General features: G+C 37.7%; 1 protein-coding gene across 2 annotated transcripts; it reads left to right on the forward strand.

Moving 5' to 3' along the window:
* The first annotated feature begins 3,547 nt into the window (after positions 1-3,547).
* Positions 3,548-9,097, forward strand: LOC127782634 (uncharacterized). Of its 2 annotated transcripts, XM_052309903.1 has the most exons (8): positions 3,548-3,783; positions 4,184-4,359; positions 5,921-5,985; positions 6,074-6,175; positions 6,281-6,436; positions 7,782-7,880; positions 8,217-8,337; positions 8,439-9,097. In XM_052309903.1, the coding sequence occupies exons 1-8, from the start codon at positions 3,653-3,655 to the stop codon at positions 8,543-8,545; spliced, it is 957 nt and encodes a 318-aa protein (XP_052165863.1). In that variant the 5' UTR covers positions 3,548-3,652; the 3' UTR covers positions 8,546-9,097. The 2 variants fall into 2 exon arrangements, with proteins under 2 accessions (XP_052165863.1, XP_052165864.1); XM_052309904.1 differs by lacking the exon at positions 3,548-3,783 and having other exon boundaries at positions 4,231-4,359; positions 5,916-5,985.
* Positions 9,098-25,428: the final 16,331 nt, after the last annotated feature.

The raw sequence follows: 25,428 nt of genomic DNA on the forward strand, positions 1-25,428 counted from the left end.
ATCACCATATCTCTTCCCCTCCTCTCCCTTCCTCCTCTCTCTCTCCCTGTCACTTTGCTCCGACGATGGGCGATGCTGTGCCGGGCGATGAGGCGGCGGTGGCTGCGAGGCTGGTGAGGAGATCCAGCGCACGACGGCAGGCGACGAGGCGGCGGCGGCGGCTGCGAGGCGGGAAAGGGCATCTGGCGCCCGGCAACGCGGCAGTGAGCGACGAGGTGGCGGCAGGCACACCCTCGCCTTCCTCGAGCTCTGCCACCCAGCGCTCGCCCACGACGCACGTGCACGACCGTTGCACGCCCGCGCCGTTCCCGCCTCGCTACCGCCTCCCCAGGCCCATCTTCGGCCGTCGCAGAGCTCCGTCGGGCCGCCGCGGCGCCACCTTCCTCCGATCCTCTCCCGCCTTGCCCTATCGGCCGGCCTATAGTCAGGGGCAGAGAAGAGTGAGAAAGAGGAGGAACCGAGGAGGGGAAAGAGAGATGGTGATGATGTGGCATATTGACATGTGGGACCCACGTTGGTCCCACTTAGCCACCACGTCGGACAAAATCAGGGTCAAAACCACCTAATGACATAAATTGAACGGTTTTGTAAGTTGAGGGATGTCATATACCTGGTATTACGTTTGGGGACGATTTTGTAATTCGATGACAAGTTGAGGGACCTTCGGTGTACTTTTTCCATGGACAAAACATGGGTAATAAGGCCCTAAAAATGCTCACTGTATAATGGGCCTGGCCCGGCCCAGCCCAGCCAAGGAATAGCCTCCGTGAGTCCGTGGTTCATCAAAGTATTATTTTTTAAAAAAATAAATTAATATAATTTTTAAATTTTCTATAGAAGATATTTTGGAAAAAAAATGCATTGTTTAGCAGTTTGGGAAGTGTGTCTGTGGAAAATGAGGGAGTACTTAGTAGAGGTCAAAAAACTGGAAAACGAACACATCCTAGCCTCTTGGATTATACACATACAATATGTATGTCATACGTTTTTACAAAGTGACAAACACTATCCATAAGAAAATGGATGTTGTGAGAGGAAGATTTTATTGGTAAGGATTAAGGAATAAGGAAAAAAAATATGATGAGTTGGAGAGCTTAAAAAGATGTGTGTGGAACACAGGATCATCATGTTTCATTGCTACTTAGCTAGATTTGTCCGGTGTACAATTAGAGAGGTTTTAGCCTATGCCTAGGTATTTCCAAGAGCTATAAAAAAAATAAATGAGAGGGAGAGTAAGAGGAAAAGGGGTTTTGGAATGTTACTTTAGCTGCTAGGTGCTGGTTCATGTGGCTGGTTACGAATGGCTATATTTTTAATAAGAGTAAATTGTGCTGGTTATACATGAATTTGTGAGGTGGGTGTAATCTAATACACAAACTTACAAAATACCTATTAGAGCATATAATAAACTTGTATAGTGCGTGAGAAGAAAGGATAGAAAGGCATACCATAGCCAATCTCGATGGAGTGGTCATTGATTAGGAGAATACACACATCCAAAGTGCGTATATTACATTTTATATTGAATTACTTCGTGTATTTAGTGTTTTTTTCATTTATCCATGTCTATCATGTGTTTTCTTCATATATTTCCATACAATGTATTTTATTGTATTGTACGGTTATAATGTATTATTATACAGTTGGAGTGAACACATATATGCCTACGTGTCATCCATTTTATATATTGTATCTATGGCATCCTAGTCAGCGTCTAACTCCACAGAGTAGCCATCTACAGCTTTGCCCTTTGTATGTACGCACATACTCCATAAGTTCATTCGGTGCAATGTGCATTTTGTAAGGTTATGCATTAAACTGCACTCACCTTGCAAGTTCATGTATTGCCAGTGTAATTTTACTATTTTTAACAATGTAATCATAAAGTCTCCTTTTCATGTGTTGTATAAATTGTTGGTGTTAATACTAAAATGGAAAAGCTTGTAAAGAGAGGAGGTGAAGGGCAGGCTACAAAGTTGGTATGATAGGGTGATAATGAAGATGAGGGAATGGAAGCCAATGGACAGACCACCTGATGATATGTGTTCTTTTTATTTCAATAGTTTTTCTGTTGTACAACCTATTTGACAGAGCTGCAGCTTCAACTCCATCTCTCATGAGCTGATTTTTAATTTAGATGGTTGGTTTGCCGGTGTTTTGTTTTGTAGATGTTGTTGTGAAGTAGTAGCATGTGTTCCTTAGAAGAGATGGAAAATTGTTGAACACTATCGTAAGCTAGGAATTTCGAGCGATTGAGTATGTGAACCCGGGTTATGTCCTGCTTGGCTTTCTTCAAAAGATTGACCATTATAATGGTCTTATACTTCTAGAAAAATGAAAAGGTAGTTGGCCTCTATGAATACAGGAGCGCGAACATGAAAACGAACTTGTAGCATAACACTGTAAGGGTGAGTTTGAACCTATGGTCATGGAATACAGAGCGACTCATTAATTCATGATTAATTAAGTATTAACTAATAAAGACTTAAACATTAGATTAATACGATTTTTAAAGTAACTTTTATGTATATATATTTTTTTAAAAAAAGTATCGTTTAGCAGTTGAGACATAGATTGGGAACTTGCCAATCGACTGTCATGGTGGGAAGAAAAGAAAAACAAAAGGAGTGGATGCATAAAAAAATAACCATCTATTTGTAAAAGGCATCGGGTTACACCTCCATCCATATGGGATCCAACCGTACCCTATCTAGGCACATCGAAGATTCGAACCCTTATGGATGGTGTAGTAGCCCTACGTCTTCACCACTGTACTAATAGATGATTATAGAGACGATGTGTTGCTTTATAACTAGAAAGTAAATGGCTTGCTATATGTACAATCATATCTGAAAACAATTCACCACGGGAATCATTTTCCCCCAAATAAAGGAGTATTAGATTTTCTCATGCGAGTATCACTACCAGTATGGATGCAGGATAAGAAGGAAAAGAAATGTGAGAATGACAAATATTTTGACACAAATTTTGAAAGCTAGAATGACATGTAATTTCTTACAAATAAAGTTATAATTTGGCTTCAGATATCTTAGATCCGATTTGGAATTTTTCCAAGTCGGAACTTACAAGATTTTTAAACCAAGTTTAATTACTTCTAATTTTGAACGTGTTGTCCAGATAATCAGTGGCAAAGGAGTTCTTTCTCTTTTTTCTTTCAAAATCCCCCCTCTAACCACGTTCCTCAGTTCTAATTATCAAATCCATATGCACACTACAATTACACGTTAGAGTGGAGTACATCCCAAGAGTAAGTTGTCGGGCGATCAATACCAGCCCCGTTGGGATGCCCTTTTGCTATACCGAACATGTCCATAGTCTCTCTTGATACTTCTCAGGCTCCAAGTTACAATTTCTCCTAGAAGAAATTACAAGTAAACCAAATTGAATTTCCCTTAATTTGAAGGTGTTCAGGTAATCTATTTTTCCAAAAAAAAAGAAAAAACCTCCTGCCTTGCCACGTGTCTGAGCCCCCCTATACTACTAGAGGCGGAGATCCCAAGGTCAGCTTGTCGGGCGGTCAGCAAAAACCAACCAACCAGCCGTCCTTCGCTTTTTAATTCCGATGGCCCCGCCGCCGCCGCCGCCGCCGGCCCGCGTATAAACCACCGTCCGCCCCGCCCCCGCCCGACGAATGCACCACCGCCTCCTCCTCCGCCGCGGCGCGATGCCCGTCCCCCCGCCGCTGCCCCCGCGGACGCCGCCGCCGGGGGTCGCGCGCCCCTTCGCCTCCCTCCCTCCCCCGCCGCCTCTCCAGTCACGCAGGTGCCCTCCCTGCTTCTCCTTTGTGAGGGGAAGCACTGCCCTTCTCTCTGGTGGTGGTGGTAGATCTGGTGGGATGCAGGTCGGGAGTGGGAGAATCTTGGGGAGGCTTAGAGCTTAATCTCCTTCATTTGCTGCGCTCCCCAGATGCTGTCTTCAGGCGCAATGATGATTAGCTTGCTACTAGTACTACCTAACTATTTTGATTGTGGGTTATTGAATTGCTGCTATTTTGATTTTTTTTTTGAGGGCATGAACAGTCATCAACAACTCAAGAAACAGGCTGAAGATGTAGTACCACTTAGTGTATTTTTTTTCCCTTCTGTTGGGGGAAGGATGTGATTTTGGTGAGAGAATGACCTGTGCCTTTTCTTTTTTACATGTGGGAATGGGCATGTTGCAGGGAGGTGCATGTTTGGTATGTTTGCCCTGATGAGCTGAATGATCACTCCCACCTGGATATGTACATGGAACTCCTTTCTCCCTCCGAAAGGAAGAACGCGCTGTCTATGAACGGGCCGAGGCTGCAGAAAGATGCTATGTTGTCGCGTGCATTGCTGCGCACTACCCTCTCAAGATGTATGTAACTATCAACTGTCTCTCGAGTCTCGATGAGTGCATATCTTTCATTTTTGTTTTCATGCATGTTCTTATCATTTAATAAAGCATTTTGGTGTTTAGAATTCTTCAATTCAGAAATTATTGACTGATTATGCCAGATTTTACATAAGACTTGTTCCTGTAGTAACCCTGTGTCTGATTATGGGACAACACTTTCTTAATCCTTACTAATGATGGCAAGAATTAGGCCTATTTGGAGCAAAAATTGTGCTTCTAACACGAAAATTGAGCTGTTTTATACACTACAGTTTAGATGCAATCAATTGTTTCATGCAAACTTTGCTTGAAAACTGGACTATTAGCCTGCACCTTTCATTGTGTATTCATGTCTGTTATATTCCCAAATTCATATTCAGGATCAATCGTGTAGATTTCGCCCTCTCGTGTCAACTTATATAGCTTCATTGCTTAAGTAACAACCTAGGGCCTGCTGGCTATAGTCAAATACTCATGATCCAGTGGCCTCAACTTGCAAAGGCCCTAAATACTGATGCATATGGAACATGATATGATATAAACACGATAAAGTGTCAATGTTGCTCAATATCATTGGAAGATCACAAATTGGGATATACCGAGCATTGGGCCGTAAGGCCAAGGCCCATAGGCAGCCCATACCAGTTAAGTTAGAGATAAGATTATTAGTTAGTTAGTGATAAGATTAATTCCTTACTTAGGGGTTAAGTTATACCATCTATATAAGGATGTGATTGTGGCTATTATCAATTAAGTAATGAATATCAATTAGTCTAATATCTCCCTCCTAATAATGTTCTTCTCCCTAGCCTAAATCTACATCCCTTCTCCAGGAGCCGAGGCCGCCCGGTTATCCTCCTGGTGGTGGTTATCCCGTCATGGCCTCGGGTAGTGACATTGCCCCATGTGTTATTGACAATTTTCCCTTGGGCCCCAAATTTGATTTGCGCATTGTATGTTTGATTTACAACTGTTTGCGATGGGACTGAGCTAATCCCATTTATAAATGAAAGATATGAAATGATACTAGCACTCCCCTGATCCCAATTAGGTGTTTTATACAATAACCAATAACTAGGAGCACCTAGCAAATAGCGTGCTGCCCTCATTCAAAGCCTTTATTTACCTTTTTTTTAGCATAAAGCCTTTATTTACCAGTTGTTGCTCTTGGAATTGTGTATATTGCTCTTGTTTAGAGTAGTAAATGACCATGTAAATAAAACTTGTCACTAAAAAGCAAGGGGTATATAACAGCTAAATTGTGAGAAGTCATCTTGAAGTTTGAAATTGTAGAGTAACACATATGCAGGAAAAATTTGAAAGCTAGATTGACATGTATTCGGGAACAGATGGGATATTGAAATAGGACAATGAGAATCATCATTTATTCAACCTGCCATATGAAAATTTCTGTTTGAATTTATGCACTATCTTGTCTACAAAAAGCATACTTTCTTGTTATTAGTTAGCTTCAAACATATCATGGGGATAGCACTACAAGATTACTGATATTATTACTGCTTGTTTGTTTGGACTAGACTAGATACAAATTCTAAAATTGATCCAAGATCATTTGAGTTTAAGAAGAATAAATTTGGTAAGCCTGAGGTAAGAAGTTGCTCTTTACAATGTTTCGATTTTAGAGATCAAAACTTCGAAAATTTTTGTCTTAGATTATTTTTCCTTGTTTAATCAGATATTGTGGCGGTCTGATGATAGCAATATGGAGTGGCCTTTGCATTTCAATATTTCACACACATCTTCTCTGATTGCCTGCGGCATTGCGATGGATGCTCCTGTATGCTCCTTTTCCATATGACCACTAAAAAAGGGAGAAAAGGAAATCTTTGTACTTTTGTTCACGTGAAAATAGTTTTTTAATTGTTGCTCTTATCAATTTCAGATTGGCATTGATGTTGAAGAAAAGAAGAGAAAGACAACCAAGAGTATTTTATCTCTTGCTCGCCGTTACTTTACCACTTCAGAAGTTGATTCTCTAGCTAAAATTGCTGATTCTGATGCTCAGCAAAAGGAATTCATAAAACTATGGACCCTAAAAGTATGCGAGTCTCTCGTTGTCCTCATTTATTATTATTTCTTTTGCAGTCATTGATAGTGCTGATCAATCTCTTTCTAGAACATTGAGTGGTAATGGTATTTATTGTCCTCTACTTTGGAACCAGTCCATTGGATCTCACTCAACTATTGCTGTAGTTTAGTTTTCAAGTTTCAACCCCTGAGCTCCAAAAGTGGGTATCCTATCCAACACTCCTGAACTATCAAAACTGCCACTAGGTTGGTTTATTAGTTGTTTTCATCACTTTGACATGATATCAGCCAGCACATGACTGGACTGCGGTGCAACTTCATCTTTCAGCGGCCATGAGCTGCTTGAAGTGTTTTCTTTGGGAAGTTAGATCTGTTATGTGTGAGATGAGATGCTGGCACCATCTGGATGGCAAACATCTAATAAACAAGCCTTGGGGTGAATGAGTTGTTGACAGATGAGATGAGGGTGTCAACTACCTGGTTTAAACAGACTGATTTGTTCTTCTTTCTAGTTGTATGCTAGAGATCAACTGACAAGATCGCTTAATCTTATACAGCCGCAAAGTACACTGTAACTTACTGTGCTGGTTTTATGCAATAGACAAGTTGGTAAATATATCATACCTAGGGCAAACAGTTTAGAGCCCCTTTGATTTGTAGGAAAAATGTAGGAATTTTGGAGGATTTCAATCCTATGAAAAAAAATCCTATGAAGGCCTTTGAAACAAAGGATTGAATCCTATCCAATCCTTTAAAATTCCTATGGAATGGGTAATCCTATGCACATTTTGGAGGAAAGTTAGCAAGAGGTCTAACCTCTTGGAACATTTCCTCTGAGTCTATCTCTCTCATCTGATTCCTGCGTTTTTCCTGTGGTCCAATCAAACGGCCATTCCTGTGTTTTTCCTGTGTTTTGCAATCCTCTGTTTTACAATTGTATTCCTGTCAGAATCCTGTGTTTTTCCTATTCCTCTGTTTTTTCATTCCTACGATTCAAAGGGGCCCTTAGATGCTAACACCGTTGGATGTGTTTTAAATGATGATTGACAGGGGAGGTAGTGGTTTTATGAACAATTCCTCTGTGGAACACTAAATTGTTGAGGACGCCTTCTCACCATTTGAATTTAGTTAATTGGAATATCGTAGAACAGTTAACATGGAGAGGTAGCAACAAGAAATATGAATTTGGTGAAAATATTTTAAAGTGCACAAATCAAAATGGGTTCACATAAATTTCTGGATATAAAATCGATCCATGTAGAACATAGAGAGGTTATTAACACTGATTTGGCGATATGATGTTGCAGAAGATATGATTACATGGATTACTTATTTCTTATGCCTTGAACTTTTAGGAAGCATATGTTAAGGCTCTTGGAAGGGGGTTTTCAGGTGCTCCTTTTAATAGGTTTTCAATCCAATTGAAAACAAATAGCCGAATTCAGATTACTAAGGTATGTAACTGTACTTTCTTCTTTCTTGTTATCTCATGTACACCAATGTGAAGTTGAGAACCAGGATTGTGCAAATGGATAAAATATAACATGAATTATCTTAGCACACTGTTGTATGACACTCCTGGATCTCTAGCATATGTTATGGCTTAACTGTCAGCTGGAAAATTTCATCTGGAAAATTTCATCCTGGATCTCTAGCAAATTTCATCTGGAAAATTGTCTTAGGTTTTTATTGCTCTGTTTCTTCAACTTATAATAGATCATTTTATACCAACGAAGCAAACACTTGAACATAGCGATTAATCTGACTTGATATCCATTGAATTCCTCCAGGCACCAAAAGTGTGTAATGATTCTGATTCTGGTGATTATCTTTCTGAGAACTGGCGGTTTGCACTTACAGAGCTAAACAGTTCTTATTATATGGCGGTTTGTATAGAGGACAACTCAAGAGGTTTGTACTTTTTGTTTTCCATAAGTAGGAGAGATTTGTGCAGAACTTTTTTTCTCTCTTGTTCTTACAATCACTGCATTATTTATTGTTTTATGTTGCAGGTTCTGAAAATGGTTCAGTACCACTAGGATTGAAAGTATGGAAGACCGTTCCATTCATAGAAGATACACTTGTTTCTGGAACAGATGCCGTAAAACTTATTACGTGACTACATATAAGAATCTACCATTTATCATGTGAATTCGTCATATGACAACATGGATATTGGACCTAGAGAGGAAACTCTAGTATTCTTCGATCGTTATTAGTAATGCCTGACATTGCGTGCTCGGGAGGACCTGGGAAATGCAACACCGTTTTCTCCAGATTCATACTTCGGTTATTAGTTCCCACTTCCCAGCCTGCCGCATAAACATGTTTTCCGAAGGAACAACCATCATTTTTACTGATTGGAAGGATGTCAACACTAGTACAAGCTGGCATGTTGAAAGCTAGAAATTTCACCATCTACTCGCAAGATTGAAGCCCCACTTTGCAAACACGATTGCATTCCGGGTTAAAGAGTTGTTTGTATTTGTCACTATTAGAGCTTAGAGAATAGGAATAGGAGTGCTCTGTGTTTTGTGTTATTACATTGGATTGGAATAAGATGTGCTCCTGCCAAGTTTATTATGTTGGCTTGGTTTGAGGTAGCAGTTAGAATTCATGTGCTGTTTGAACTGATGCACTGATAAGTTTAATTTTCTTGAGTGATCGATTATTTCCATTTTCCTGTTACAAAATTTGTGAGCCAAACAAAGGAACCATTTACCTTTGTCAATCCGGTTACACGCTGGATCAATATTTCCCCGTGATTGTGTCCAAAGCTGCTTCATGTTTGTGAGCAAAACGTTTTAAGATATGAAGTACTGATCTTCAGGCTTTTACAACTTATTTTTTTGAAACAAGTCACTTGAAACTTTGTAAGCAGAAATCACTTTCTCCAATGAACAATGTCAAACCTTCTCCTCCATTCTAGTCTTGCAGGTGTTCTGCTCTTCTATTTGTTGTACTGAGTACCGAGATAGTTTGTATCCAAGATCAAGAATGTAAATGATACAAAACATTTTGATAGTTTCAAAACATTTAGATAGCTTGAAGCCAAAACATGCCCTATCAAAATTTTGATAGTTTCAATAATGGACATGGTTTATTTTAAAGCCAAATTACTGGCAGTGCCAATATTCAATTTGGCACTTTCTAGATTTTAATCAAAGTTTTGACTAAAATTTGGTATCAAACTGAATACAACTTTACCTTATCGATCGAAGAATTGTTGGTACCAACTACCAATACTTGTTCAGGTTTCGTCACTATGGTATGGTACTAAACTAAACAAGCAGCGATTCGAGCAGACGAGCAATACACCAAACATGACTCACCACAGCATGCGTGTACCTTTGGCCATGGCCAGCTTTGGCCTTGCTTGGATCTTCCGAGCTATTAAATAGCCCTCCGAAATCTTGCTATTCAGAAGTATTAAACGTAGATTACCGACAAAATCTATTCCATAATCCCTAGGCTATTTTGCGAGACGAATCTAATGATGTATATTAATACATGATTAGCGGCTGATTACTGTAGCATCACTGTAGCAAATCATGGATTAATATACCTCGTTAGATTCGTCTCGCAAAATAGCCTAGGGGTTATGGAATGGGTTTTGTCAGTAATCTACGTAATACTCCTAAATAGCAAGATTCCGGAGAGCTATTAATAGCCCTTCGGATCTAAACAGGGCCTTTGTTACACCAATCACTCTTGCATTACCTTGCACTGTACTATCATGGAATGATGAGTTGCAATTGCTTTAGTTAGCAAGTAGTTGATCAGCCGCAAGCCTTTCAGACAAGTTTGGTCCAACATTAACTAGGGATATTTAAACAAACTGATACTCCGGTGCAAGCATGCAGGCAGCAGAAGCACAGAAGCATAAATGAGCTTTCCTGCAATTGAACAACCCACAAGCTGACAGGCAAGAACCTGAAGCAATTGTTCATCTGTCACCACCAACCAAGTCTCTCTCTCTCCAATTCACATGCCAAATTAGATTAAATGGACTTGACTTTCATGGAATTTGTTAAACATGTCCTTTTTATCCTTTTCTTTCTGCAGCTATAGCCTTCTATATATGTGTAGGGATTACAAGTCTTTTACACGTGCAATTCTCACTGTTCTCTGGTCTCTTTCCTTTTGGAAGTTAACTAAAGTGGACGGTCCGCATCCCTGGTCAGTGCAGAGGCCGGATGTAATTTCATTACTTAATAAAATATTTAAGTAAAAAACACCACTAATACCATAACTTGCAAGGTGGGTGCAAGTTAGTCGCTCATCTTGTAAAATAATCAAACAAATCACTCATCTTGTTCTAGGGGTGCAAATCACATAAAACATGTGTCGTGTCGGGTGTTCGCAATGAAGTTATATGCTATGTTAATTTATTTTGCAAACATGGTCATTTGATCCATAAATAAGCCAACGTGCAATACTACCGGTAGTAAAATCCAATTAAAGTTAAATTTTGTTATTGATTGCCAAGCACAATATAGTCGTGTTCATTGAAAGCAGGAGTAAGCATATACATGAAAAATGTGAGTGTTAATTTGTAATTTTAATGCTTGCTCTGCCCACATGGCTAAGAAATGCATAATGTTAGGTCAATGCGACCTCCAATTTGAAAACAAATAATCCATATGACAATGTATTTAGTAAAATTTGAACCATCGAAGCAAGATGAGTGACTTATTTGAGCAATTTGCAGGATGAATGACTAAACTGCACCCACCTCGCAAGTTGTGATATGACCGGTGCATTTTACTCAAATATTTATTATAAAAAAGTTAATTAAGGAGTTACATGAAAAATGTAAATTGATTTCTTGTTTTTTTAAGTGAAAAAATGATTAAGGCCTCCTTTGATTCAAACAAAATTCATAGGAATTTTATAGGATTTCATTCATATAGGAATTTTTCCTATATAGCCCTTTGAATCAAATGAATGAATCTTATGAAATCCTATGAAATTCCTATGGAATGCCTCATCCTATACAAGTTTTGAAGGAACTTTAACAATCCATTGAGTCTTTATCTCTTCTCCTATGGTCCAATCAAACGGTCATTCCTATATTATTATTGTGTTTTACAATATCTATTTTACACTTGTATTTCTGTTAGAATCCTATGTTTTTTTTATTTCTCCGTTTTTTCATTCATATGATTAAAGGGACCCTAAATGTGCAAAGTGTTCAGTTGGGAGATGATCATAACTCATAGAGAGTGATGGAGATCCCTATTGTAGATGTGGACATGTGTGGTCCTTAATTCCAGCAGCATGGAAATGGTCATGGCAGCTGGCTACTACATTTTCAGATCTCCCATGCAGTCTCAACACCACCAGAGAAAAATGGGGAGATTTTGAGCAATTTCTAGCCAAGAAACATTTTGGTTGCCAATTATTGCACCATCTCTATCAGGAGATCGCACCAAAGTTAATTAAAAACAAAGGAGTACGTGAGCCATTCTTGTCATGGATGACAGGCCATTATGGCAGCTTAATTACGACAAGTTAAATCAAAACTCTTAAGAGGGTTAGAGTACGCAAGGAGCAAAACCCAACGCAACATCATATATAATTTCAGTTGTACTTGTGATTTTGATTCCAAGGAGTGTTATATACGCACTAAGGCAGAAGAGAAAAAAAACATCGCAAAAGGGAGGCATATTTTGTTTTGTAGAGATAAGACTTTGACCAACATTTACCTTGATAGAGCATTTTTTTAACATAAAATTGAATTTACTAGCTTCCTATTCAAAACAAATTATTTATCATTATCCTTTTGTATCAAATAAATGATATCCTAACGTAACAATTGTTGATCGAAGCTTAAATTTTAGAACATAGAGAATATTAATTACTAACATGTGTTGGACTTCTGCGCAAATTATTTGTCAACACTAATGACTGGGGTGATCACGTGGCTGACTGCATTCCAGGTATCCCATCAACAGTCAGATATTTCTCCTCTTCTTTTGTGTTTTGGATATGAATCTAGATTGGCAGTTTGCTGGTTACCCATTAAAAATCACAATATTGGAAAGTACCATCGTATATGTCATTGATACGTGGGTTCATGTCCAATATATCATTCTAATATATGATAGCATTTTGTAACTCATATTTGATATTTTCCAAATTTGCTCTAGATGAAAACCATCATAGGTTATGAATTACTATAAATAATTTATTGAACTTGGGCCGTGTTTAGTTGGTTGGCCAAATTTTTTTTGACGTATATGGACACACATTTAAAATATTAAACGTAGACTAATAACAAAACAAATTACAGATTCCGCCTGTAAACTGCGAGATGAATCTATTAAGCCTAATTAATCCGTTATTAGCAAATGTTTACTGTAGCACTACATCATGGCGTATTTAGACTCAAAAGATTTGTCTCGCAATTTACATACAAACTGTGTAATTGATTTTTTTTCCATATTTAATGCTTCATACATGTGTCCAAACATCTGATGTGACGGAATTTTTAAAAGTTTGAAGGAACTAAACACAACCTTGGTTGCACTTTGTAAAGCGAGCATGAAGAGAGCAGCCAAAAAACCCATGAAACTGAGTGGTTAATTTTGTTGACTACTAGTAGGTGTATAGATTATTTTTCATATTGGTAACATAAGCAATTCGTACTCCAATTAATAGGCAGTAGCTAAATGGGGTTGAGGGCAACAGTGCATCACAACACAGCCATCCTCTACACTGTTTGATTTGCAATGTATCATCTACCGTAGTACCTATGCTACAGTACAATTGACCATTCAGATCAGTGTCATAACTAAATATTGTAGCTACAATAATTCTGCAAGATTGATTGCATTAATTACTTGTAGCGGATATATATATATATAGCTTCATCACTTCGCTGCAGTATTGTCGAGGATAGGATCCTAAATACTCCTACTGCACTATTACTAACAAACATGTGGATTTTTATGCAAATTATTTGTCAACAGTAACTTCGGCACTTTCGTTTTAGATTATTGAGATTTTTCAAAAAATAATTTAATAAATATTTTAAAACAAGTGATCTAAGTTATAAGGTAGTAGAATTTTTTAAAAAATAAAAAATATAAAGTAAATAATCCATTTTACAATGCAAGGAATAAACCAGATAAAACACGCTCCGAGTCACCGAGTGGTCATGTGATTGACTACGCTTGTATATCCCCCAACACAACAAATATTTCTGTCTCCTTTTCGTACGTGTGTAAGGTGTGCAATTTCAACCAAGAAACCGTACATGGACTTTTGCTACATATAAAAGTGTTTGTAAATTACACAAATTTCAGCACAACATATATGAAATCCATCGATTAGAGCGCCAAATTTGAAGAGATCTTTTTTTTTTTGGAAATTTGAAGAAAAAATTACAAGCATATGGTAGTAGTACTACATATTTTCTTATGGCAACAGTTCTACAGTTTCGACTGCGGAACAATAAATTAGCTGCCCTATTTATCTCAAAATAAATTTACTTTTCACTTATTCCAGTCCACACATACCAATACAAAATCAAAATCTTTAAAACCATCAATTTATCAATTCCTAATAAGTTATTACTCTATTTATCTACTCATAATAAACTTATATCCTACTTTTATAAATTCCGATACAATGATAACTAAAAATAAATCTATTTTAGAATAAATAAGAGAGGTTAAAATTAAAATTACTGGAGTGACTTAAGTCTGCTACTCGAACAGCTGGAACCTTCTTCGATCCAGCTGTGTCCTGCTGCGTGGGCCCAGGCCGGCCCGGCCATGTGGGCCCCACGACCCATGGTTTCTGGGGACACGAAACGGTGGGCCGCACCTGGATAGAGGGATCGAATTGAAGGCAGGCAAGCTGAGGTTGTTGGGTAAAAATGGATGGCCACCGTGAACCCACACGGTTGGGTACTTGCATGGGTCGGTCGATGGTAGCTGGCATATGTGGTACTCTCCGATTTTTGCTCAAACTTTTAATGGGTGTTTCTGTGTGTTACAGTGTTAGAGTCTGATGTGGATACCATCAGACCTGTATGTTGTTTCAATAATTAATTTTCTTCTTTTCTAAAAAAGAAAACCGGCTTTCGTCTAATGTATCTATATGTCATGCTATTTGGAGACCAGATTATATATTTCGTGTTAGGCTACATTCGTTTCATGAGTTTTGAGAGAGATTTTTAGTGCACACGAAACGAGAAAAATCATTAGCACATGATTAATTAACTTTTAGCTATTACAAACTTGAAAAATGAATTTACTTATTTTTTTAAACAACTTCTATATATGGGCTGGTTTGGTTTGAGGCCTAAATTAGGCTTACCAATATTTGGCAATTTCAATAGTGTTTAGTGTCTATTTGATTTGAAGCCAAATTTTGGCATGCCTAAGAAAATTGGCCATTTCAATAGTGAACTTAGATTATTTTGACTTTAATCCAAACACAATTTTACCTTATCAAAATTAGTCATGCTAAAATTTGGCACTGATAAAATTTGGCAAGGTCTATTTAGGCCACAAACCAAACCAACCCTATAACATTTTTTTATAAAAGGAATCATATAACAAGTTTAAAAAACGTGCTAACAGAAAACAGGTAAGTTAAAGTTTGGAGTTGAAAAAAATGACAAGACCTTAGTATGATTTATTTTAGAAGGGTGATGATGTTCATTTGGTGTTAAAATTAAGCTATCACGTGAGAATTACATATGTCAAGGTCATCACAAATAAATGTTGAAAAATCACGTATAAATGACGTCGTACACGGTAGGACGATTTTGGTAGACCACTTGGGCTGTGTTTATAGTTCAGCGCAAAGTTTGGATTTTAGTTAAAATTGGAAATGATGTGACTGAAAAGTTGTGTGTGTATGACAGGTTGATGTGATGGAAAAGGACTGAAGTTTGGATCCAAACTTTGAATCTAAACACAGCCTTGATTTGCTACCTTGTCAAAAATTCAAAAGACCGAACTAGCCCCACTTTGACCTGTAGTCTTAGAACTGATCAACTGAACAACGACGTACTCACATATTCAGAAACCATCCGGTTTTGTTGTTTCTTCTCTAGCTTGTCAGCATCATCGATGATCAACGTTTCGAGTGTCCAATATTTTCCGACGAATCAAGAAACGATCGATGCGACTAAATAGCAGCCGTCAAATTTTGAGAGCGTCCTGACGATTTTTCTCCAGGAGATCTGCACAGCTAACATTTGGTCCAAAGCACATTGTCACCGTTTTCTACAGGACACATATTTTCAAAGGTTTACTAACACTATTTCTTATCAGCACTCAACAACCATATTTGTACGGGTTCGTGAGATTGACCAGAAGGTTGTTGTTGACTGGATATATTAAGAAAAAAATTATATCCGAAAGTATTCTAATTAAATAGATATCATGTGATTAATTATCTCTAGTGAGAACATGCCGTTAGCAATTACTCCCTCCGAATAATTGTCGTTTTGTACGAGGACACGATCTTCAGAAAGTAAATTTGACATCTAGCACTTGTCTGAATAATGTATCCCACTAGTCTGGTCACGCCAAAGACCATAGCGCCATAACAAAATGTTACTACCTCTATATTTTAATGTATGACGCCGTTGATTTTTATCCAACGTTTGACTATTTGTCTTATTAAAAAAATTTATGTAATTATTATTTATTTTATTATGACTTAATTTATCATCAAATGTTCTTTAAGCATGACATAAATATTTTCATATTTGTACAAAAATTTTGAATAAAACGAATGGTCAAACGTTGATCGAAAAATCAACGGCGTCATACATTAAAATACGGAGGGAGTACTTACTACAATAGTACACAGAGCTTTGTATGTCATCCCCCTTTTTCCAATGTCTCCGTACATATACATATCGTTAACGTATAGTTTAACCACGTATACCTTTGTTTTCAAATATATGATGCTGTTAACCACTAGACATAATCATTTTATTAAAACTGCAATACACATAAAAAAAATACTCCATACATCCCAAATATACGGGTTTCTAGTTGTATAAGACACATGCTAGTACTATGAGGATGCGTTCGATCCAACCAAAATCCATCATATTTTGAGACAGAAGGAGTATAAGTTAGACTTAAATTACCTTTTAATAATAAAATAAGTCCCAATAAAATAAATGATATTACATAGTAATAAAATGGATGATTAAACATATGTTTAAAAACGAACAATTCTATATATTTAAAAAATAGAGAAAATATATTTAGAATGGAGAGGCACAAGAGACACAAAATTAGCATGTGTATTGTCTAATATAAGGCCCCGTTTAGTTCCCAAAAACATCACATCGAATATTTGGATATATACATGGAGCATTAAATATAGATTAAAAGAAAAACTAATTGCACAGTTAAGGAAGAAATCGCGAGACGAATCTTTTGAGCCTAATTAGTCCACGATTAGCCATAAAGTGCTACAGTAATCCACATGTGCTAATGACAGATTAATTAGGCTCAGAAGATTCGTCTCGCGGTTTCCAGGCGAGTCATGAAATTAGTTTTTTCATTTGTGTCTGATAACCCCTTCCGATATCCGGTCAAACGTCTGATGTGACACCCAAAAATTTTCATTTCGCGAACTAAACCGGCCCTAAGGCTGGGTTTGGAGGAGGGGTTGCCTCCTCCCTGGCACGCAAAACGAAGTTTGTTTTATTGCATGATTAATTAAGTATTAACTAATTTTTTTAAAAAATGGATTAATATGATTTTTTAAACAACTTTCATATAAGTTTTTTTTGAATAAATCATACCGTTTAGCAGTTTGAAAAGCGTGCGTGCGGAAAGCGAAAGAGGTGGGTTAGAAAAATAGGGGGAAGAACACAGCCTAAGTGCGGAGAAGAAGTATGGGATAGAATAGTGGCAATGTATAGATCGAAGATCGATTAATCACCGTAAATACCTCATGCGTGTGCATGCAATCACTTCTTAAAAAGAAAAATCTTCGGTGCCGGCTCTTTAACCGACACCGTGAGAGGATCATTAAATCATTAGGACCGTTTTTAAAACCAGTTTCGGTGAGACCTCGGTAGTGTATAAGTGGATTTTGTTAATACTCCGCTCCAAACAACATTAAAGATAATATTATGAAGTATCAAAGACGATTGCACATGAGTTTAGTACTACTAGTACTGTACCTCTGAAAAAAAAACCACGCATTTATAAAACCCTGCATTGGCGGCGCAGCCCAACAAACAAAACCGACCGGCCTTGTCAATTTAATTAATTAATTCCCTTTATCACAGGACGGATGGACACACAGTATTCCAGTACTTGACGTACGTACTTCCACGTGGCAGCCAGCCAGCTGGGAGAGCCATCCGTAGCTCAGTTGGCCACTGCCTCGTGGGCCCCACCCCTCGGATGACGTGGACAGTGACCCCTCTCTGATCGCTGTCCATAGGTGCCCCGCCACGTGTCCATAGTCACCGATGATGCTTCGCTGTGACGTGACGTCATCATCCGCCATTAAAAAGGCAGTGTGACCACCCACTTTTGTAGGAGTAGCTTGCGATGTACTCCTACCAAGAGGGACGACGACAGATAGATGCAATGATCGTAGTGTGAAGCTCAGCTAGATTCTAGAAGGCCATAAATTAAAGATGCATGGGCATAATTTTATCATCGGTGTAAGAAAATTGGTTCGTATATATTCCCCGTCCTTAAAAAAAAACCCAATTTAGAATTTGGATGGGACATAATCTAGTACAACGAATCTGGATTATGTCCTATACAAGTCCTGGTTTAAGGATACAACCGTGCTTAATTTTCTAGTGTCATCTTTATTGTTTAAACTATTTAATTATAAATTTTATCGGAGGTTCTCCCTCCCCAACGACCCTTGTTGCTTCGCCGGTGTCGGACGTAGGGCCTCGTCTGGTGTTGATCACACCGGAGGCCTCTCCGGTGGTGCCACCTGGCGCCATCACGCGCGTCTCCTCCCCGTTGCCCCAATCGCTCTCGCACGCCAACCTCGCATCACGCACAGGCCCCGCCACCCCTCTCTTCTTTCAGCGACGCTGGCAGGATGGTAGGTCTCTTCTCTGGCAGTGCCAGTGCCTCCTCGACACCTCCGGCTCCCTCCCCCCACTGGCCCGCTGCTCTCCGCCTCTGTCGACCTTGTCCCTACCTCTAGCTATTCCCTTAGTCGCAGGGGATGGGGTTCAATTCGATGTTCTGATGGTCACCCTCATTCTTGATGACCGACCGATGGCGTAGCTCCCGCTTTCGGTCGCCGAGAGCGCAGCATTGCGCGCCTTCCTCGCCAACTGCTCTAGGTCTCTTCCCCAACACTGCTCCTGCTGTCCTCGTCTCTAGCGCTTGCCATCGCCACCATGTGGGTGGTGCCGAAACGTAGCAAGAGGATTGCGGCTAAGCTCGCACTCGTCGGCTCGAGTGACACGACTTCACGCGCGTAGCACAATTTGAAACGCAAGCTTGTGTTTGTGCGTGAGAAGGGTCCTATGTCGGCTGAGGCAGTTGCGGCGTACAACGCCCTCTTCTCCCAGCCTCTCTCTGAGGACCATGCCATAGGCCCATAGTCCTGTCTTCGCTCTTCTCCAGCTCCCTGCCTCCGGTGCAGGCCGAAGTATAGTGGGACCCCTACCCCACCCTCCATTGCGATAGGAGTTTTTTTTTTCTTAGTAGCTTATCTTTTTTGTATTTGTTCTTTTTTCCTTGACCTTTGGCAACGGCCTTCTGATCGTTTGCACTATATAACTAAACTCTGCTCTCTTGTTCTAATATATTGACGTGCAATCTTTTTGTGCGTTCACGAAAAAAAATTACCGCAGGTTATGGGGATCGGCTGATCTCAATGGTTGTACTGTAGCTCACCCATTTATCATTGGCTTATAAATTTTTCATGTTAATGAAAGTTGATCAAAATTATGGAAAATAGTCTACGGCCGAAATGTGGCGAAGGAACGTATGGGGTTAAAGTTGTGTTGATGTCAAGAACGTTAAGGCCTTGTTCCACACATATTGAGGTGTTGATCGAATTAATCTCGTTTACTCCTCCCTAATCTCTTCCTCGTGAGGATTAACCGAACAAGTCTCAACTAAAAGAAATAACTAAGGCTGAGTTCTTTCCCCTAACTTTTTCAACTCATCTTTCTCATTTTCCACGTGCACGTTTTTTAAACTAGTAAACGGTATGTTTTTTTAAAAAAATTATAAGAAAGTTACTTTAAAAAATTTATATTAATCTATTTTTTAAAAATAATAATAAATACCTAATTAATCATAAGAAAATGCGTCATTCCGTTTGTGTGGGCGGGACCGAACACAACCGATCGCTGATTTAGGATATATAAAAGTATTTGTACAGAACAAATTAGTTGTGTTATGTTATTTAGGGCTTCATCGGATTAACATATGCTTCAGCTTAACATTCAAGTATATATTCCTCGTCGATACATTCGTGCTCATGTATTGATACGTGTACGTATAATATGCATATTCCATGCAATAAAAAAAACCAACAAACTTAAACCAATATTTCCTTTAAAACACAAGTGGTGATGGTAGCGAATATGCCCATTGTCTTCTCACTATTCTTTTTACAATTTTTACAAATTAGTCCATGATATTTTCTTATATTACGAAACAGTCCAATATTTGTTTTAAACAAGTAAATACCACATAATAATTAAGTAAACAAGTGATACAAGCATATTTGATAAAAAATATTTTTGTATATGGCATATTATAATATATTTTTTACCCATAGCAAGCATGAGTATTTTTTGGTAGTATTTAATAATAATAATAATAATTTCTATGAATTACACTAATATTTTTTTTTTCATATTTTCTGTTTCGGGGAACAATTAAATAATATTCTTGGTAGTGACAGTGCTGCGGCGAAGTGAGAAATAATGTCGAGATGCGGTCTCCATTTATGCACGCCCTGATGTCTCAATAAACATGGACACACACATAGGCAATCTTTTTTTTTTGTCATATTTCGATCTGGCATCCGCATTATACTCTCTCCGTACTTATAAAGGAAGTCGTTTATCATAAAGGAAGTCGTTTAGGACAATGTTTAAATCAAACATTGGGAATATAAATTATGAATAACTCTCAAATTGTTGAGTTTGAAAATGTAAAAATTACATGAATAGTTTTGTCTTGAAAAATACTTTTATAAATATATATATATATATATATATATATCACTTTTCAATAAATATTTTTATAGAAACAAGAAGTCAAAGTTATGTTTTGAATACCGTGTCGCTGTCCAAAACGACTTCCTTTGTGAGTACGGAGGGAATATATGTCCAAATTAATTAGCACTGCCGGCCTATTGAATTTTGAATAAATTATTCTCATGGTATGAAAACGTTACCTAAATTTTCTAAAAGTTTATATTCTAGCTCGATCCAAGCTAGCTAGCTAGGTCTCCATCGACCAGGTCTTTAATTCACTTGGCAGCTCCCGAATCTGATCAACAAATCCATCGACCGAGTCCTGGCTCAAGCATTAGTATTAATTTTCATCTGAAAAAGAGAAAAAAACAATTAATTAATTAGATTCTTTTTTTTCTTTGCCGAAAAGTAGATGCTGAATTAATTTAATGAGATGAAACAATTAGCCGCGTCGTCGACCTGTTAACGATCATTGTTTATTTATTTTAATTTCTTGAGATGCGTCAAGGAGTTCGTAATAACGTTTTGACTTTTGACTCCTTGTCTGAACGTTGCTGAACTTTAGCCAACAACCCACTAGTATTAGCTTACTTCCTCCAGTTTTATTTTAATTGACGTTTTAGACAATGACACAGTGTAAAAGATATATCTTTGATATTATTTTTCTATTATAATATATATAATAAATAAATACATATTTACTTTTATTATAGCGCTTTAAAAGACAAATCTATAGGTGTTATTCTAGTTCTTTTAAACTAAATATTTTTAAAGTTATTGATGGTTAAAATTATAAAAGTTTGACCTTAATCTTGTTCAAAACGTCAATTAATATGGAACCGGAGGGATCGGTATAGCTACCACCAATTCATTCGTTGGATCGGTATACGTGCGCACGTGTTGAATTAGCTTTATATGATGCTCGTATGACGTATGCACGTGTTGAACGAGCTTTATAGCTAGGATGCTCACTCCAGCGTGCGTGCTCGAATCTGTGGCAGCGTACGCACTCATGTGAGAAGCTTAACCTTCAAGCCTTCAAGCTAGTACTCCTACAGTCCTACTACATTCATCCAAAAATTTAAGAGATTTTAGGGATGAATTTAGACAAATAATTATTCATACATATTTTTAAAATCCCTTATATATTAGGACGAAGATAGTATTAATTTAACTTGTTCCAGGAACACACAAAAAAAACCCATAATCCAATGCATATATCCATTAATATGTTACTCCCTCTGTCCTTAAATATTTGACACCGTTGACTTTTTTAAACATATTTGACCGTTCGTCTTATTAAAAAAAAGTAATTATTAATTATTTTCCTATCATTTGATTTATTGTTAAATATACTTTTATGTATACATATAGTTTTACATATTTCATAAATTTTTTCAATAAGACGAACGGTCAAACATATTTAAAAAAGTCAACGGCGTCAAATATTTAGAGATGGAGGGAGTATTAGTTATATTATGATACACATTTGACTAATTTATACTTAACCTTGTTATATTTATAGTATTTAAAATATATTATATAAGTTGTACCACTCATATAGAAATAATATGCCATTGAAAGAAATATAATGTAGACTGAATTTGATAAACAAGTACTTAAATGTTAACACTGAGTTTTTTTTAATTACCAATGCACCTCTTACAGATAAATGGTAGATGACTTAAGTCAATTCCATATTTCAATCTAGAAATTGATCTAAGACAATACCTTCAATAAGAGTCAACAAACAAATCTGGGAAATTAACAATATTAGAGTTTTCACCCGAAGACTTCTTGCCTCCATCTATTTCATTGAGAACTTGCTGGATGCAACGATTGCCCCAACTTTTGCCACCCACCAAAATCAATCGAAGAAGAACTGCATCGTGGCCATTAGACCGCCGATCAACTATCTTCTTGATTAAAATAGAGATGACCACCCACGTGTCAGGGTTATAGATACCACATACCTAATAGTAGTTGACTAAATCTCGGTAGGACCCACCACATACCATGTCCTATGCGGAAACAATATGCAGATATAGGAGGAGTTCCGGATAAGGAAAGACAACCAGAGTTCTACATGGAAACGACAAGGACTACTCGGATTGTATCCATATTGGTTTCCCTAGTTCTACTTGGACAAGGAGATATCTATGGGTATAAATACAAGCCCCCCTAGGAGGAGAGGGAGGACAATCAATACACACCCACCACAATCTACACAGCAATAGATCAAGACAGAAGATCAACATACAAGCCAACATACGCCAAGACAAGACGCCGGATATCGACTTCATTGATAGGCACGGCTAGTCTCCTACGGTGTCTCTGGATAATGTCAGGAGAGATGAAAGCGCTGTCTCTGATCTCGCCGGGCACGGATTCGAGGAGGAAGGCTACCCTGTTGTCGACTACGAGTCAGACCTTCAGACTGCCATGTCGACACCAGTTAGATAGGCTACCCCAAATATTGTACTGGTGTGATTATGGTGAATAAGAATAATACCGGCTTCGGCCAACAGGATGTAGGGTTATTACCTAACAATTCAGGGGCTCGAACCTGTATAAAAATCCCTGTCTCCATCTCTTTTACCTCAGTCTCGCGTATACCCTAGCGCCAACGATCCCCATACTATTCAAATACCGTAGTCGCGACATCAAACGTCGACACCACATAGTTGCTTAATGATTGCCATCGACATCATATATACTCCAGCATATTCAACAACCATCTGGCGAAGATAGCCACTAATGTATATCCGCCGTTGGACGGATAGAAGGGGCATGACATCAAAGACCAACGTACAACCTTAGTGAACTATCACTGCTCGTCACTGATCCTCAACCGTCAAGGATCGAGATGGAGGGGGTGGAACATCACCCTCAGCTAGATCCAATCCCCCTTTGGTTTGCCTTGGGATCGGAAAAGGCAAGCAATGGAGGAAATCCTCCTAGAAGCCTTAGGCGGCTGCTTGATGGCTTGATCGGCCTGCACTCCCCTTCCTTTGTTGATTGTGCCACTTTGCCTCTCACTAATTTCCTTATGCTCTCATGAGGCTATTGGACGGATAGCATTGGCCAGCAACAATCGAGAGCTTGTACTAGCTATGGCGGTTTGCTGAGGACATATTTGGGGAAGGGAGAGACTCCGCCTCCATCGATGGTGACTACAATAGTAGATGCAAGGGAGGATGGGTGTGGTGGCGATAACAACTCTAGGTTTTCTCCCCTTGGATTTGTCGAACAGGGAACAAAACAAGGGGTCAGATCGATCAACCATACACACGATTGTCGCCACCAACCGTTGCTCGATCCGCATCATATTAATTTTAAGCTAACGAGTATTGCTAGATTTTAGGAACTTAAAAATTTGTAAATTTTAGTCACCTAAAATTGCATATTCATCAGCCTAAATTTTCAGTGGTATATATGCATGCAATGTGTACAATTTTAGTTCTTTTTAACTGCAAATTTGCTTGTTTATTCAATTTTTTTTCTATTTGTTTATCAAAATTTGAATTTTTTTATGTAAATTTATAATTTTTCTAGGTTATAATAATGTACTGTTCAATTTTGTTATCTAAGAAAGAAGAGGCCATGTTTAAATAAGTAAATGGATCGAACTATTGCACAAAAGAATAACTGAAATCTGTAGGAATTTTAGTCACCTGAAATTTGGACAACTCCCTAAGCAAAAGCATGCATGAGTTATATATAATACCTCTAGCTAGCCAAAATATCCTACTCCATTAGGCTTTGTTTAGTTCGCGGAAAGAAAATTTTTGGATATCACATCGAACGTTTAACCGGATATATATTGGAAGGGGTTTTCGGACACGAATGAAAAACTAGTTTCATAACTCGCCTGGAAACCGCGAGATGAATTTATTAAGAGAAAATTCCCTATATACCCCTGAAAATTTACTCAATCCCTTCAATACCCCTGAATTTGACATCATCCCTTATATACCCCTGAGTTTTTATTTTGATCTCCTCTGTACCTATCTCCGTTAGTTGACCATTAAATATTTTAAAATGACTATATTACCCATCCTATACATATGTGGTACCTACCCAATAAATTTTCATATGAAAAAAATAACTTATACAAAATACAAGCAATATAATCATTTAATGCCCAACTTAAAAAATAAAACTTATTATTTTTTATTTTTAAAAAATTATGATTAAATCCATACATTAGTTTCACCAGAAAATTAAGAGCAAAAACTAAATGTTATTTAGGTTTAAATTTTTGGGAAGATATACGAAATTCATCAAATTTGATTTGAAATTTATTTAAAAATTTTAAATTTATTTTCTAATTTGTGATAAACTAATTACATCCCTTTATTTTTTCACAACGAATCTTTTTTCACTAAATATTTGTTGAAAAGTAATTTTCAAATTTTGTGCAGAACTTTTTTGACAATAAATATTTTTTATTTTAATGAAATAATGTTTTATTTTTAAAAATTCATAACAAATATTTAGTAATTTATTCCTTATTGGTTTTCACAACTCAAATAATTTACACATAAAAAAATTTCTAGCTTTTAACAATATACCAAGGACAAGAAAGTAATTTCTACAATAACTAACGGTCAAACTAATGGTCAACTAACGGAATGGGTATGTAAGGGATCCAAATAAAAACTCAGAGGTATATAAGAGATCAAACAAATTTCAGGGGCGTAGAAGGGATTGGGTGAAATTACATGGGCATGTAGAGAATTGGCCCATTTATTAAGCCTGATTAATCCGTCATTAGCACATGTAGGTTACTGTAGCACTTATGGCTAATT

The sequence above is a fragment of the Oryza glaberrima genome, chromosome 8 (assembly GCF_000147395.1).
Source record: "Oryza glaberrima chromosome 8, OglaRS2, whole genome shotgun sequence".
In the NCBI taxonomy this organism is placed as follows: domain Eukaryota; kingdom Viridiplantae; phylum Streptophyta; class Magnoliopsida; order Poales; family Poaceae; genus Oryza; species Oryza glaberrima.